The sequence below is a fragment of the Thalassophryne amazonica genome, chromosome 18 (assembly GCF_902500255.1).
Source record: "Thalassophryne amazonica chromosome 18, fThaAma1.1, whole genome shotgun sequence".
Classification (NCBI taxonomy): domain Eukaryota; kingdom Metazoa; phylum Chordata; class Actinopteri; order Batrachoidiformes; family Batrachoididae; genus Thalassophryne; species Thalassophryne amazonica.
The window spans coordinates 56403342-56420107 of NC_047120.1; the positions used below are offsets into that span (position 1 = coordinate 56403342).

The 16766-nt window shown below is 40.1% G+C and overlaps 1 protein-coding gene across 1 annotated transcript in view; it reads right to left on the bottom strand.

The window, feature by feature from the left end:
• Positions 1 to 2976: 2976 nt before the first annotated feature.
• Positions 2977 to 16766, bottom strand: part of LOC117530965 (vesicular glutamate transporter 1-like) — a 40771-nt gene continuing 26981 nt past the window's right edge. Inside the window, exons 10-13 of the mRNA XM_034193937.1 lie at positions 8169 to 8279; positions 6897 to 7024; positions 5057 to 5126; positions 2977 to 3386 (exon numbers count right to left, since the gene is read on the bottom strand). Coding sequence (XP_034049828.1) covers positions 3118 to 3386; positions 5057 to 5126; positions 6897 to 7024; positions 8169 to 8279 — 578 coding nt within the window. The 3' untranslated portion in view covers positions 2977 to 3117. The remainder of the gene's footprint in view (positions 3387 to 5056; positions 5127 to 6896; positions 7025 to 8168; positions 8280 to 16766) is intronic.

A 16766-nucleotide genomic window follows, 5' to 3' on the forward strand; every position in this document is an offset into this window, starting at 1 on the left:
TGCTGTCAGCACACATCAGAGGTGATTAATTGTTTGACTACTTGTTGATAGTAACTTGGTATTTTGTTACGCAGTATATTTGAATTGTGATGAGAATTGTGCAGCTCGCTTCTCACTGCCGTGGTGTGCGGACAACTGATCCTCCACCTGTTGTGAGAAGCTGCTCATTTACATAAAGCTTAAATACAGACCTGAATGTGTTGCTGATAGTGTGTGCCTTTTGAAGGATATTGCTTGTAACTGCTGACTTACCTCACCTCTTCTATCCTTCGCAGAGAGTCGGTTTGTCGTGTCCACCTGGGGGGTGTTTGGCGGTAAAAGTGAGTCTGTTTGCCTGTATTTATTTTATTTTATTTATTTATTTTTGGCGGGGGGGTCCCACATGTGATGTTGAGCTGGGACAGTACTACTCTGGGTTCCACTTGCACTGCAAGGTATATTTGAAGATTAAATTATTTATACTTAAGAATGTAAGAAAATTCACGCATGTTTACCTTGCAGCACAAATATGATCATTCCTGATTGTTTGGCTTTAATAAAGACATTATTCCTTGATTTAATTTGTATGTTTTTCTTTGCTCTATTAATACCATGGGGTGGGGTGACAAAAAAATGCATGCCACACACGGGATTTGAACCTGCAATTTACAAAAGTTCTAATTACCATACAGAAGCTTTACCACTGCACTACCATCACTGTCTTATAACTAGAGTGTGAAATGGCTAAAATCAACAAAGAGATAAATGTATTTTTTTTAAAAAGAGAAAAAAAGCGCCCTGATAACTGACCAAACAGTGTTTGTTACGATGTATTTCTGCTGATACATGACTGAAAGTGGCATATTTGTTGCAGTGTTGGCTTGTCATATAGTCTTGCTGCACGCCGCTCACAGGACAAACGTGACATTCAGATCACGTGCTGTATGTCCGCATGAACTGACGGTCCATTCCAGCTGGGACAGCCTGTCATTGTGCACTCTCCAGCCCGTCGCAAAAGCGATATATGTTATGTATTTCCACGTGAGGACAGCAAGCACACACACACACGCGTTTCCGTCAAATAGCAGTATGTGTTCTGTAGCTGTGACATCCAGAACCAGAGATCTCAACACCTGCAGCTGGCGGTGGACACACCAACACACCATCTGTACATCCCAGCCCAGTCTCACGTTTTTTGTTTTTTTTTCATGCTCCCGTCACAAAATAAGTAAATTTTTGTAATAGTGAGTTTAAAAAAACTAACTAACTACTAACTAATAAAAAAATACCCCCCCCCCCCCGCTTCACTTTTAATTTCATGCAGCCATCACAGAATTAATTAGAATGAATTTGTGCTCCTGTGATGAAAATGAGGCGCTTTTTGTGACAATATCATGAACCAATAGATTAATGTATATTTCGTGCAGCTGAATCACGACTTGCCGTGAGACTGGGTTGGTACATCCATATATCAGCAGGTCATGCAAGTGTGCTCCCCCCCCCCTCCAAGCCACATGTTTACGGATGGGGAGGAGCACAACACATGCGTGGTTCACACACATGGCAAATGTGTGTCTGGGAGGCGGGAGCAGACACTCTGGCACCTCACATATGTGTTGCTGTTTTGCAAAGCCACACTCGTGGGGGCACTTAGACACATTCCCCGCCAGCTCAAAAGTGATCGTCTGCTGACTGTTTTCGTACTAACAGCTTGAATGGCCACACATTTTCTAAGTGTCACGCGAGCAGTGTTAGATGTTCATGTGTGACAGCTGGAATTTGGCCGACACCTGCCACAAGAGGGGTTGATGGGCAAATATTGCGCAGGGTGTATTGTCGACGGTGTTAAAGGCAGGTAAGATTTTACAAATTGCATACGTTTCCTGCTTCGTGCGCAGTTCATCCACATTCGTACTATGTGTAAAATATTCATTTATTAGTCCCACATAGGCAAACTTGCAATGTTATATTAGAGTGGTATATCGCAGCTTTTCCTTGAAAAAGGTATATTTTTGTAAAATTCAATAGTTCAATGTCAATCTTTATTTTTTTCTTTATGATTGAGTAATACAGACATACACACACACACACACTTTGGACATGAATTGTGAGAGTGGAAACAAGTAAAATATCAAATAAAATATTGAATATTACATGTGAGTGTGATACATGTATTAAAAATGTTTAAACATTGTTTCAGAAAATGCAAGATTAAGTGAAGAAACTAAAGCAGGACGTATGTTCTTTACTGCAAAAACACTAATCTTCTCTGGGCATTTTTATTCTGCAGAATTCTGAATAAATGCAGGTAGTTTAGGTGTGATACATACAGTACAATATTTATGAGTGAAGAAACAAAGTGTAGCATCTTAAAAAGAAAAATCTCTATGGCTATTCAAACAGAAAGCTGTGTAAGTGTCAGGTTTTGTGGAAAAATAAACCAACACTAGAGCACATAATATTGTGTTGCATTGGCACAAGGAAGATGGATTTTCCAGAAAGTGTGGATGTTATTAAGGACAGAATGTTGCTTTAGAGGGGATGAAATTACTGCTTGAAGAGCAACAACTTTAATGAGAATAACTTGGTAATATTTATTTTATTATTTTTTAGTTATTTTATTTAGTTTTATTTAGGTTTTACCTGTTACATGTTTGTGCAAAAAAACTTTACAATTCTTCACGAAAAAAAAAACCTTTTAAAATGCACAAAATAAAATCGACAGTGATGATATCAACCTGTACATTGATCATCTGTGAAGATTTTAAAATAACATCCAAATCGTGTTGGTTACTACAGAAATGTCTACACTGTTTGAGTTGTCAACAACAGCAACCAAAATACAGCCCTCCTCAAAATGAGAGCTTACAGGAAGGTTTGGGAACCTCCTACAATATTCCCAAAATAGTCTTTCACATAAACTTATTTCAGATTTAAGGTCTCCCCTCTGCATTTTGATAAATATAATAAAGTGGTCCATCATTTGGAATATGATTCCTTACAATTTTTTGAAATCTCTACTTCCAGGCTCAGCCGTTTTTAAAGTTCCTCACGTCCTCAAAAACGCATGAGTGATTTATTGTTTGGGCTTCCAGGCTACATGCAGACCATCGGCTGTGTCTATCTGAACTTCCATACCTACTCTCCCCCATCATAGTAATGTTGGTTCCAGATGCGTTGGACATACTCCTCGGTTTTGTCCCACTCTGAGACCCAACCGGCCCCTACACGTCCGTCTCCATTGGGATCTGTCGCTTGGTTCATGGCTCCATATCCTGCACCTCCGCTTGTGCGATACAGCTCCTCTGTCTCATTCGCAAGCTCGTCCTCATCCAAGATGCCGCATTTCTCATTACTCATCTGCTCGGGCTCTGCCCAGGCTTGTTTTTCGCCCGATGCAAAGATGCCTGATGTAAAAAGAGCAAAGATCGATCCATAAAATGCAATTTTAATGTGCTTATACTGACACAGTATATACAACCCCTGGCAAAAATTATGGAATCACCGGCCTCAGAGGATGTTCATTCAGTTGTTTAATTTTGTAGAAAAAAAGCAGATCACAGACATGACACAAAACTAAAGTCATTTCAAATGGCAACTTTCTGGCTTTAAGAAACACTATAAGAAATCAAGAAAAAACGATTGTGGCAGTCAGTAACGGTACTTTTTTTAGACTAAGCAGAGGAAAAAATATGGAATCACTCAATTCTGAGGAAAAAATTATGGAATCACCTGTAAATTTTCATCCCCAAAACTAACACCTGCATCATATCAGATCTGCTCGTTAGTCTGCATCTAAAAAGGAGTGAACACACCTTGGAGAGCTGTTGCACCAAGTGGACTGACATGAATCATGGCTCCAACACGAAGGAGAGGATTATCAAACTCTTAAAAGAGAGTAAATCATCACGCAATGTTGCAAAAGATGTTGGTTGTTCACAGTCAGCTGTGTCTAAACTCTGGACCAAATACAAACAACATGGGGAGGTTGTTAAGGGCAAACGTACTGGTAGACCAAGGAAGACATCAAGCGTCAAGACAGAAAACTTAAAGCAATATGTCTCAAAAATCGAAAATGTACAACAAAACAAATGAGGAAGAATGGAGGAAACGGAGTCAACGTCTGTGACCGAACTGTAAGAAACCACCTAAAGGAAATGGGATTTACATACAGAAAAGCTAAACAAAAGGCATCATTAACACCTAAACAAAAAAAACAAGGTTTACAATGGGCTAAGGAAAAGCAATTGTGGACTGTGGATGACTGGATGAAAGTCATATTCAGTGATGAATCTCGAATCTGCATTGGGCAAGGTGATGATGCTGGAACTTTTGTTTGGTGCCGTTCCAATGAGATTTATAAAGATGACTGCCTGAAGAGAACATGTAAATTTCCACAGTCATTGATGATATGGGGCTGCATGTCAGGTAAAGGCACTGGGGAGATGGCTGTCATTACATCATCAATAAATGCACAAGTTTATGTTGATATTTTGGACAATTGAAAGGATGTTTGGGGATGATGAAATCATTTTTCAAGATGATAATGCATCTTGCCATAGAGCAAAAACTGCAAAAACATTCCTTGCAAAAAGACACATAGGGTCAATGTCATGGCATAGGGTCAATGTCAATGAGCAGATCTGATTTGATGCAGGTGTTAATTTGGGGGATGAAAATTTACAGGGTGATTCCATAATTTTTTCCTCAGAATTGAGTGATTCCATATTTTTTTCCTCTGCTTGGTCTAAAAAAGTAACTGTTACTGACTGCCACAGTCTTTTTTTTCTTGATTTCTTATAGTGTTTCTTAAAGCCAGAAAGTTGCCATTTGAAATGACTTTAGTTTTGTGTCATGTCTGTGATCTGCTTTTTTTTTTCTACAAAATTAAACAACTGAATGAACATCCTCTGAGGCCGGTGATTCCATAATTTTTGCCAGGGGTTGTATGATTTGTTTTGCAGAATGCTCCGTTTGATTGGTGGAAGATGCATAAAGATCATTTACATATCACAGAATTTCTATCTTAATGAGAAACAACGAGTTAACATAAAAACAGAAGTGGTAAAACACATACCATAGAAAATAACACCTCCATAATGAACAAGTGAAGCAATGAGAAACACGCCCTGCCACTCCTCCCGTGTCTATCAAAGAAGGATGAAGAGAAAAGTTAAATTATACCTTTTCTGGCATTTTCTACATAAAAGGACTAATCTCTAACAAAATTAAGTATATAGTCAAAGCTGCCAATAAAACTGGCAAAATAAAACATATTTTGAGCTCCTGCACTTCTGCATTACTTCAGACCAACATAAAAACGAGAATTAAGGGTCATCAAATGAAGCAGACGTTTTCTGACATGCTGACGTGCACCTGCACCAACTTTTAAGAGCACATTATTAATGCTGCACAACAGGCATAATGTGCAGCAAAATCACTGACAACATTCAAGTTTGATCATCAAACATTAAGAAATTGGCATAAATTGCAGGAAACTCACATTATAAAACACTAACAGGTGGGGAAAGCCCTGGATTTTTCCCAGTAGTTTGATATAAGCAATACGGGCTCTACAAGTGATCCATGAAGGCAATCATATATGCAACCATCTGCCCACATGATTGCCAACATGCAACAGTGAAAACTAAATACCAAGCTTCAGTGGGACATATGACAGCTGGGAATACAACGGCATCCAAAAGTTTGGGATCCCTTGGATTTTTGCACATTATTTATTTATTTAGTTGTTTATTTTTACAATATGAAATTTGACCAATTTTTTTTAATGATGCCCTTTAAATTCACTAAAAACAAATTTCTACAGCATGACATAAAGTAAATATAAAATAGCAATACCAAAATAATGGAATACGTACAGTAAGTATGGGCACCCTTTAGCGTGACAACTAAATCATCGCTTTTACAGCCATTGTTCAGACACGTCAGTGGATGGACACATGAATATTTCTAAGTTATTGAATATGTCTTGGAGCCAGTTTACAAAAATTATTAAGAAATAGTTTGGTACTGCTTCAATCTGTCTGAAGTTAGTGGAGGAGATATGTGTCAAATGGGGAGGTGATTGTCTACTCTAGTCATTAAGTGTTGGGCTTGAGACCAAAGGATCCTCGGTTCAAGCCCCAGGCAGGCCAGACAATCACTAAGGGCCCTTGGGCAAGGTCCTTAATACCTGAGTTTCTCCTTGGGTGCAGTGAACTCTTTGCACGGTAGCACCCTGACATCAGTATGTGAATGTGAGGCATCATTGTAAAGTGCTTTGGGCTTCTGATTCAGATGGAAAAGTGGTGTATAATTGCAGTCCATTTACAATTTTAAAATCTACTTATGGTATTAGCACCAAATTTTGCACAGACATTGTTTATATAAATTCTTTCAGAGTTGTCATGGGTGTCTTGATGGCTTCCCTCACAGAAATAAAAAAAATAAAAAAATAACATATCTTTCATATCAAGTTCAATTATTTTTCTTTTTTCATCTTTTTTTTTTTAATGATGTATGTACGTATGTATGTAGAGTCTCTCCAATTTCCAATACATTTTTTCAGAGTTGCCATGGGTGTCTTAGTACCTTCCCTCAGGTTTTGAGAAGTGCCTGTACTACACAGACTTAGCACAGAGTAAAATACTGTTTGTATTTCTGAATTAGCAATGTTAATTAACACCAAGACATACTCAGTGTCTTGGAAATGTTTATGTGTCCATGAAATTAGTTTGAAAAGGAGTTTGAAAGGCATAATTGTAGACATTTCTATATAGCCAAGCCAAACATTTTTAGTGCGATGTTTAAAAACACTTAAATTCATAAAAGTCTTAATATTCCCAGTTATTACTGCACACACAAATGCAAGTTTGTAAAATGTGTATTTAATAACATTACCCAGAATCAGTTTTCACCTTGTGTTTTGTCATGGCACCGACTATAAGTGGGCAAACCATACCAGATAAAGTACCCACACCGTTGGAGATGCCCATGAGGATACTGGCGTAGCGTGGTGCGATGTCCAGGTGGTTCACATTAAAACCTTATGAGGACAGGAATGTGTAATGTTAGGATTTAAAGTTGTTTTTCAGCATTTCAAGAATATATAATATGTGAGGAATATATATATAATATATAATAATAAATATAACAGGCATATCTTGATGATATGTAGTGTACAATCTAAAGCATGTAGTGAAAGTGCGGTTGGGACATGGCCAACTATTTATACAACGCAGTAAGTCACTGGGTCCAAACAAGTTGTATTTAGTTTAATTTACTTTTAATTGCTCTGGAACCTCTCACATTACTATCTAGATGGCAGAATCGAGTGAGAGGCTGTCTGATGATGAAACAGATCTGCATGCAGAGCATCAAAGAGCCTGAGCAGACCATTTACAGGCTCCCTGAGGTGAAGCAAAAAGATGAAGTGTCGTGTTTTTCCATTAGTGCTAAGTGGATGGGATGGAATGTTTACTTTTATTTTGTTTTTGATTGAGTTTTACTGTAGGTTGATGCACTGATGTGCATCCCCGTGTGTACAACCAGAGTATACTGTATCTGAAGATTGAGCCGTATAAATAACAAATAAAAATTTACAATCAACGTTAATTTTAGGTTTTTAGTGTTCTATGGTGCCATCGCTTTCTGCTGCCCCACAATAGGAATGCACCAACACTGCACCTGACCACACCTACATTTTAAGGCCAGTGCATCCATTGGCAAACAGATGAATGCAAATAGTCTTGCTCCTTACACAACATGGCCGCTGGGAGTAAAAATGACCGGTGCATCGGATGGAAACTAGTAACGACATAATGACACTTGGACTGTGCTGTGCACTGCTTCATGTCTGTTGTAATCAGGAGGATCCAAAATCTGATCATTAGATGTAGATCAGTGATGTCCAAACTATTCCAGAAAGGGCAGAGAGGGTGCAGGTTTTCTTTGCAGCAACTGTCTTCAGCAGGTGATTTCACTGATTAACATCCCTTTGAACAGGTGGGATGAGTTCATCAGTGAAATCACCTGCTGGAGTCAGTGACTGCAAAGAAAACCTGCACCCTCTCGGCCCTTTCTGGAATAGTTTGGACACCACTGATGTAGATGGATTCTTGTAGTAGGTGAGAGAACAATAGAGGTGCACTCAAGCAATGATAAAATATGGAGCAATGTGGTGGTTTCACCTGAAATGGCAAAGCCAGAGAAACCCACAGCCAACACCAGAAATGTGATTGCAACGCCTTTGGTATGGGAGAAACCTACGATCAACAGCAAGGTCGCTTCCATCCCAAAACCTGGAGGAAAGGAAGAAAAAAAGAGCACTATAATGAAGACCCTCACATTAAATACACTGCTCAGAATAATTAGAGGAGCACAGTGTTCTCTAATTATTCTGAGTAGTATATCGATATATCTACATTGCTCAAAATAATTAGGGCTATACTGTGTTTCCCAAATTATTCTGAGGAGTATACAGTAGTGTTCACAATAATAGTAGTGCTACGTGACTAAAAAGATTAATCCAGGTTTTGAGTATATTTCTTATTGTTACATGGGAAACAAGGTACCAGTAGATTCAGTAGATTCTCACAAATCCAACAAGACCAAGCATTCATGATATGCACACTCTTAAGGCTATGAAATTGGGTTATTTAGTAAAAAAAAAAGTAAAAAAGGGGGTGTTCACAATAATAGTAGCATCTGCTGTTGACGCTACAAACTCAAAACTATTATGTTCAAACTGCTTTTTTAGCAATCCTGTGAATCACTAAACTAGTATTTAGTTGTATAACCACAGTTTTTCATGATTTCTTCACATCTGCGAGTCATTAATTTTGTTGGTTTGGAACCAAGATTTTGCTAATTTACTAGTGTGTTTGGGGTCATTGTCTTGTTGAAACACCCATTTCAAGGGCATGTCCTCTTCAGCATAAGGCAACATGACCTCTTCAAGTATTTTGACATATCCAAACTGATCCATGATACCTGGTATGCGATATATAGGCCCAACACCATAGTAGGAGAAACATGCCCATATCATGATGCTTGCACCACCATGCTTCACTGTCTTCACTGTGAACTGTGGCTTGAATTCAGAGTTTGGGGGTCGTCTCACAAACTGTCTGCAGCCCTTAGACCCAAAAAGAACTATTTTACTCTCATCAGTCCACAAAATATTCCTCCATTTCTCTTTAGGCCAGTTGATGTGTTCTTTGGCAAACTGTAACCTCTTCTGCACATGTCTTTTATTTAACAGAGGGACTTTGTGGGGGATTCTTTCAAATAAATTAGCTTCACACAGGCATCTTCTAACTGTCACAGCACTTACAGGTTTGCGTTTTCTTCCACACGTCTCTGGCTTTTTTGTCCATTTTAAAGCACTGGAGATCATTGTAGATGAACAGCCTAGAATTTTTTGCACCTGCGTATAAGTTTTCCCCTGTCCAATCAACTTTTTAATCAAACTACGCTGTTCTTCTGAGCAATGTCTTGAACGTCCCATTTTCCTCAGGCTTTCAAAGAGAAAAGCATGTTCAACAGGTGCTGGCTTCATCCTTAAATAGGGGACACCTGATTCACACCTGTTTGTTCCACAAAATTGACGAACTCACTGACTGAATGCCACACTACTATTATTGTGAACACCCCCTTTTCTACTTTTTTTTACTAATAGCCCAATTTCATAGACTTAAGAGTGTGCATATCATGAATGCTTGGTCTTGTTGGATTTGTGAGAATCTAATAAATCTACTGGTACCTTGTTTCCCATGTAACAATAAGAAATATACTCAAAACCTGTATTAATCTTTTTAGTCACATAGCACTACTATTATTCTGAACACTACTGTATTTTATTATGAACTGATTGAATGCACTGAAACGAGGCAGATTTTTTTTCAACATGCATAACTCTCTACATCACCGGCTGCCTGAGACAGGTTGAATTTTTTTGTGTTTGGTTTTTACCACTGTAAACTTTTCAGGTCAAAATGTTGCATTTGAGTCTCTAGAAACCTGTGGCCTCATGTACAAAGACTTACGTGGATTTCCTACTGAAACATGGTGTATGCTAAAACCCAGAAACTTGCGTAAGCACAAAAATATCCAGATGTATCAAAGTGTGTATACGCATGGATCCAAGCATGTCCATTTGTACATCCCACTGAACATGGAATTGAGCGCACATGCAGACGTACCAAGCTCCTCCCACTCCACAACCATATTTATATATGCAAATTCATGACATGGGATTCCCCTCTGTTAATCATTCCACATTAACTCGCAGGGGGTCGTTTTGACCGTTGGGGTTTTTCCGTAATTATTGTATGGCCTTGCCTTACAATATAAGGTGCCTTGGGGCAACTGTTTGTTGTGATTTGGTGCTATATAAATAAAATTGATTGAAATTGATTAACACAGAAAAGAAATTATACTGAGTGTGAGCTACAGATGATGGAAATGAAGTGGAGACATGCAGGGATAGTTTATTTGGTTCGGCAAATGGAATAAACATGAAACAGAAATAAAGGTAGTGTGTGTGTGTGTGTGTGTGTGGCTGTAAATGCTGTGGGTTCAGGGCAGCACGCACACACTGAAGTTATAACAAATGAGATGTGATGCAGCTGACAGTGTGTGATATTCACAACTTTACGCACACGTTACTGATAAATACTGAACACAGGGAGACAATCAGGGCTTGTTAAGAAGCACTGCAGCTCTAGTTTCACCATCAAGCAAAACAAAAAGACATTAATAATAATAACAAAAAATATATTTGAATGCGCACATGCCCACATATGCCCGCTCTGGTTTTTGTTTGGAATAATTGCACAATTAACTATATACTCACTAAGTAGCCACCCAATGGGCACCGTGCCAGACCCTAGCCTGTTCCCAACCCAGTGCATTTGTGCATCACATATGATATGTACATTGATAGAATGAAATTGGTTCCTATTAACAAAAATAAAATTCATCCTGTGATGGTGCCTTGATAGCAATATGTGCATAGTCAACAGCTCCAATTACATTAGGGAAGCCGGCTCTCGCTGCAAATTGCGCTTTAATGTTGGAATGTGATGCACCTGGATGATATTCGGATGATTACATTCCACACAGCTGGCATGGCTCGACTCAAGGTTGACAGGCATACTCCCGACTGATCCGCCAGCTAACACTGGAATGCCCCTGTTGCCAGGAAGCCCAGCATGGTCAGCACCTGTGTGGGCACAGACAACCCCTGGCTGCTCGCCATATTGTGCTCTGCACGCAACTCCGGTAACAGTGGCCTTGATAATCGAAATGGGCTTATGAGCCAATTATCGTCATTTTCAAGTAAATCTTCACGTTCTCTGAATACACGCTCATGTCAGATTGCACCATTTGCAAGGTCCTCTAACAACGCTAATGGAGCCATTGTTAATGGCATTTTATGCATCACTTTGCGCTTGCTTTTATATCCACCCATATAATGGCAAACACATGGGTGTGTTAATTGTTCAGAAGTGTGTGTCTCATGTGAACATCACTCTGACGTCTTCTTGTTTTCACACTATTAACAGTTTCCCAGCATCACCTCTATGTGCCATTGAAATGTGCGTACGGCAGTCAGGATTTTTGTGTGGCGCACCGTACATTTCCACAGTGATTTCACTTTTGATACATGTGAACGTTAGCGTGGAGATGGACGTATACCACGTTTTTGTGCGTATGCAGACTTTGTACATGATTTGTGATCTTTGTGTAATCTTTTTTTCTTTTGGGAGTGGGGGTGGGGGGATGTTATTAGCGTCCCAGCATGATTTCAAAGGATCTGAAAGTGAAACCTTTACAGTAGTACGAGGTCTATTAGATAAGAAACCAACACTTTTATTTTTTTTTTAACTATATGGATTTAAATGACGTGCGATTACACCAATCAGGGGCGTAGGTTTGCATATGGACCATAGGGACAAGTCACAACCAATATTTTGGGATGGCAAAATAGTCCCTACCAATATTTAGCATTTTTGTTTATATAACAAAATCATTCACTATTTTTTTTCGAACTCGATACTATAATTTTAGTCGTCACGTTTTGTGTTTTCGATGTGCCAGAATGACAACCCATGTTGCAATTTCATTGGCTCACGTTCTTCTCACGTGGACGTAAACAAAGTGCATCTCGTGTCAGGCAGTGCTTCATTTGTAAAGTGGGAGGTCCCAGAGCGCAGAGGATGGGTGGCTCCGGTGCAGTGTTGCCAGATGTACAATAATTATCGTATTTGTACGATAGTTTTGCCCTCTGTACGATGTACGATCAATAATGGGAAAAAACCCAAATATGTACGATAATTTCTGTTGGTTGCCCAAACACGCATCTCTCTCTGACACCCAAGAATCATTCTGCAGGTGTTGCACTCAGGCGGCATCAAAGACACACCACACACAGGGCTGCTGCTTGGCTTTGGGCTGCCGGGACAGTCATTTGAATGAGTTCCCATCCAATCTCTGCAGGACAGGACAGGAAGATTCCCCAACCAACAACATCTTTTTTTTTTTCAAAACTGTATTTCAACAAATGCAATAACAAACGAACAAAATACAAGAGCAAAGAGATATACAAGAAAAATAAAAAAAAAGTTCAAGTTCCTTATGGAGGTGTCAACATTTTTTCTGTGTTCAACAAAATCTGCACAAGTGGCATCGGATGACGACAGCGACCTCGAGGTTGAATTCGACTCTTTCTAGTCTGGTAATTAACATGTTTGTGTTACTTCACAGTCTGGTAGTGCATTTGCTTGTGCATTTGCGTTCTTTTTGTGCCATAGTTTCCCCATTACTATAATTACTGTTTAAAAATGTGACAGGCTTACGTTTACCGTAATACACCATATATATCATTGGAAATCCCTTTTTTTTTGGCAAATTAGGTTGCCAGATACCTACAACTGCATTATTGATGAAGAGAATAGATTATACATCTTGTTTGCAAAAACGTTTTTTTTTTTGTTAGCTCCACAAGTATTTTTTTTTGTTGTCTTGTTCTCTCAGGTGTAGGCCTATAGAATAGATTCGTGATTTTGGGTGCAATTTTGTTATTTAAGCTATTTGTTTGTTTGCCTACACACTTAATATTGTAAATAAAGTGTTAAATTATTCAGCATTATGTCATCATATGTTATGTATTATGCTGTACTTGTGCGTCTAATGGTATGAGTAGGTTAGGGGGTGATGGTGGTGAGCAGGGGGGCCGGGTGGGGTGTGTGGTATTGTCCCTACCAAAGCTGAGACCAAACGTACGCCCTTGACACCAATCATGCTTGAACCCTTGTGCGCATGCATGAGTTTTTTCACGCGTGTCGGTGACGTCATTTCCCTGTGGGCAGGCCTTGAGTGAGATGTGGTCCCACCCTCTCGGCTGAATTTCTTTGTTTCACACGCTGCTCGAGACGGCGCGCGTTGCTTTATCAAAAATTTTTCTGGACCTGTGAGGAATATCCGAGTGGACACTATTCGAGAAATTAAGCTGGTTTTCGGTGAAAAGTTTAACGGCTGATGAGAGATTATGGGGTGTTTCTGTCGGTGTAAGGACTTCCCACGGAGTGGGACGTCGCGCAGCTTTTCCAGGCGCCGTCGTCTGCCTGTTTCAAGCTGAAAACATCCTAATTTAAGGCTTAATTCACCCAGGACGTCGTGAGAAAACAGAGAAGATTCAGAAGAGGCCGGCATGAGGACTTTATGCAGACATTCCACTGTTTAAGGACATTTTTTAATGAAAGACGTGCGCGCAAATTCGCGCGCAAAAACACCTCCGTGTTGAAAACCATTTGTAAAATTCAGGCGGCAGTGAGTAACTGAGAAATTGTTTAACAGCTTGGGCATGTTCCAACATGCCCGTTAAGGTTTCCAACAGAGGTGTTTTTCCTGTCGCAACCCCCCGCGGTCGGGTCCGGCCCGACATGCGACTCTGCCCGCACGTTCTTTCATTACAAAATGTCCATTAACAATGGAATGTCCGAATAAACTCCTCATGCGACTTCTTCTGAAAGTTCTCTGTTCTCTTGACGACTTACTGGGTCAACAGAGCCTGAAATGTGGAAGTTTTCAACTTGAAACGGCGAGACGCTGCCGCCTCGAAGCGCAGATCACCGTCAGGCGCCGTGGGCGACACTACAGACCAAAATCTCTCATCAGCCGTTAAAATTTTTACCGAAAACCAGCTGAATTTATCAAATGGTGTCCACTCAGTTGTGCCTTACAGTTTTGAAAAAATTTTGATCAAACAAAGCAGCAGTCTGAGCCATTCCTAAACAATGAAAAAATCGACGAGAGGGTGGGCGACTCCTCACTCAAAGACTGCCCATAGGCGAATGACGTAATCGACAGGCGTGAAAAAACTCTAGCATGCCCACGAGGGTTCAAGCATGTCTGATGTAATCACATGTGATTCAAATCCATATGGTTTTTGAAAAAAATAATAAGGTCGGATACTTTTCTAATAGACCTCGTACTGTTGCATCAAGCAAATGCAACCAAACTTCTGTATTTCAGTTTGCGTTTACATATAACCAAGAATGTCATTACGAATGTCATTTTTCTGTCATTCGTGATACATTCCTGACATTCTTAATGTGACTTAACGCATCTGAATAGGTTTCTTAATAGTGCGTGTTGGTGCGTGATATTCTTGATATTTGTGGAGCATGTTTTTGCCTGTCAAAAAATCTTCCACGAATGTCACACACCACCCTCATTTCGTCTCACGTCGTGGAGGTCACAACTGAGCGTATTGACCCGTCTTGATGAGTATTGATCCTTAATAGAACGTGACAACGTTCATAGTGGTTCCTGTGATGATTCTTGGAGCCCAAACTGTCACGCGTTATTACGAAGTGACATGGAAACTGTCAAGTTTCGTCACATTTCACTGCGCGCCACGACGAATCAGTTCTCTGTCACGTGCGCACAATTAAACTCGGCTCCAAATGTTGTTCCACAGTTCCTGCTGAAGCTCCTCAGGACGCTCCTGCAGGTGTTCCACCTGCTGTTGTAACCGATGAGTCTGAGCAACCACAGGAGCGAGAAGAGACTCACGTGCAGCCAGACATCTCTGCACCTCCTCCAGTCCGGCGGAGGAAGAAGCGTGCGCACAATTAAACCCTGCTGCACAACATTCAGTTTGATTGCTGACACCAAGTCGGCTAAAAGTCGAATTTCAGTGCTCTTCAGCGCGCTCCTGCAGGTGTTCCACCTGCTGCATGTGCCTGATGTTTGGGAAAATGCGCCAGACGAGAGCCGCATGAAGCCACATATCTGGCTCTGTCCTCCTCCTCCTCTCTGCGCCACTCCATGGCACAGAGCCCAACTACGCATGTAGTCACAAAGTTCTTCTGAAAAACTGGAGCGATCTGAATTCGGTTGGATGAATATGGGTGTGTGTGTGTGTGGAGACAATTCACTTCTTTCACAACGTGACAGAACTTAACGATGCGCTGTTACGCACAATAGCGCGCGATAGCGCGTAACAACGCGGAACACTATTCTTGACCGTGCGTAATCACTGTCTGACTTGTTTTCCAGACAGGTGAGGAGGAAGGCTCAGAGAATTTTATCTGATCTGGCCCACCCTCTCCATGGTGAATTTTGTTTTTTGCCATCTGGAGCGAGGAGTAACAGATATAAGCATTCCTTTGTACCTGTGGCTATCTCGGTTCTGAATGCTGATCGGAGGAGAGAAGCAGATACATAGGGTTGATGGCAAATCGTGTTAGGTAACTCGGTTCCTTTTCCATCGATCCAGGTCTGTACTGTGTCCCCCTTGTGTACTGAATGTTTGGTGTGTGTGTGTGTGTGTGTTTTTTTTTTCTTTTCTTTTATTTTGTGCTTTTCTGTATACCCATTGCTGTACAGCTCGTTGCTCCTTTGGAGACACTGAATAAATAAAGTGAAAGTGAAAGTGAAAGTAATGGTTCCTGATAATTCTCTGGCAACATGTGCCATTAATCGTAACGTGTGGTAACAGGTTGCAGCAGTTCCTGAGGACACCTGACGCCTCTGCCCCGAATAATCACATTCGTGATCAGCGGCCAAGAATGTGTACTTCGTGGCATTCGTGACTTCTTGTGGTTATGTGTAAACTAACTTCCGTATTTCAGTTTTAAGGCTGAATGTCAAGTTGCCTTTTATGATGAAAAATGTATGTATTGATTTAGGTACCGTGAGCTCAGACATCAAAATAGTCTGTATGCAAACATTTCCAAGTGCAACACTGAATTAATTGGGATCCAATATTCTGCAATTCTTTTCTTATTTCTCATTTATAAAGTGCTGTTACCGAAGCAGTTAATGAAACTTGCTGCAGTGTTGATGCAGCTTCTCACAATCATTAATACTTCTTCTTTTCACTTCATTGTTGATTTCTATCTGCAGGTCAAAAAATAGCCCAACAGAGACAAGTAGTTCTCTTTTACACTCATTTTTTTTTCGTATGCAGGATACTCTTCTCATCAGAGCACAGATCCAGTCATATCAAGATTGTTTCTTCAGTTTGTTCCTCCTAAGTCAAGTATCTTCGGCACCATGTGACCTTTACAGTGCATCTGCAAAGTATTCACAGCACTTTGCTACTTCCACATTTTGTTATGTTACACACTTATTCCAAAATGGGGTAGATTCTCAAAATTATGCTCACAACACCCCATAATGACAACATGAGATAAATGTTTTTGAATTTTTTTGCAAATTTATTAAAAATAAAAACTAAGAAATCCCATGTACCTAAGTATTCATACCCTTTGATC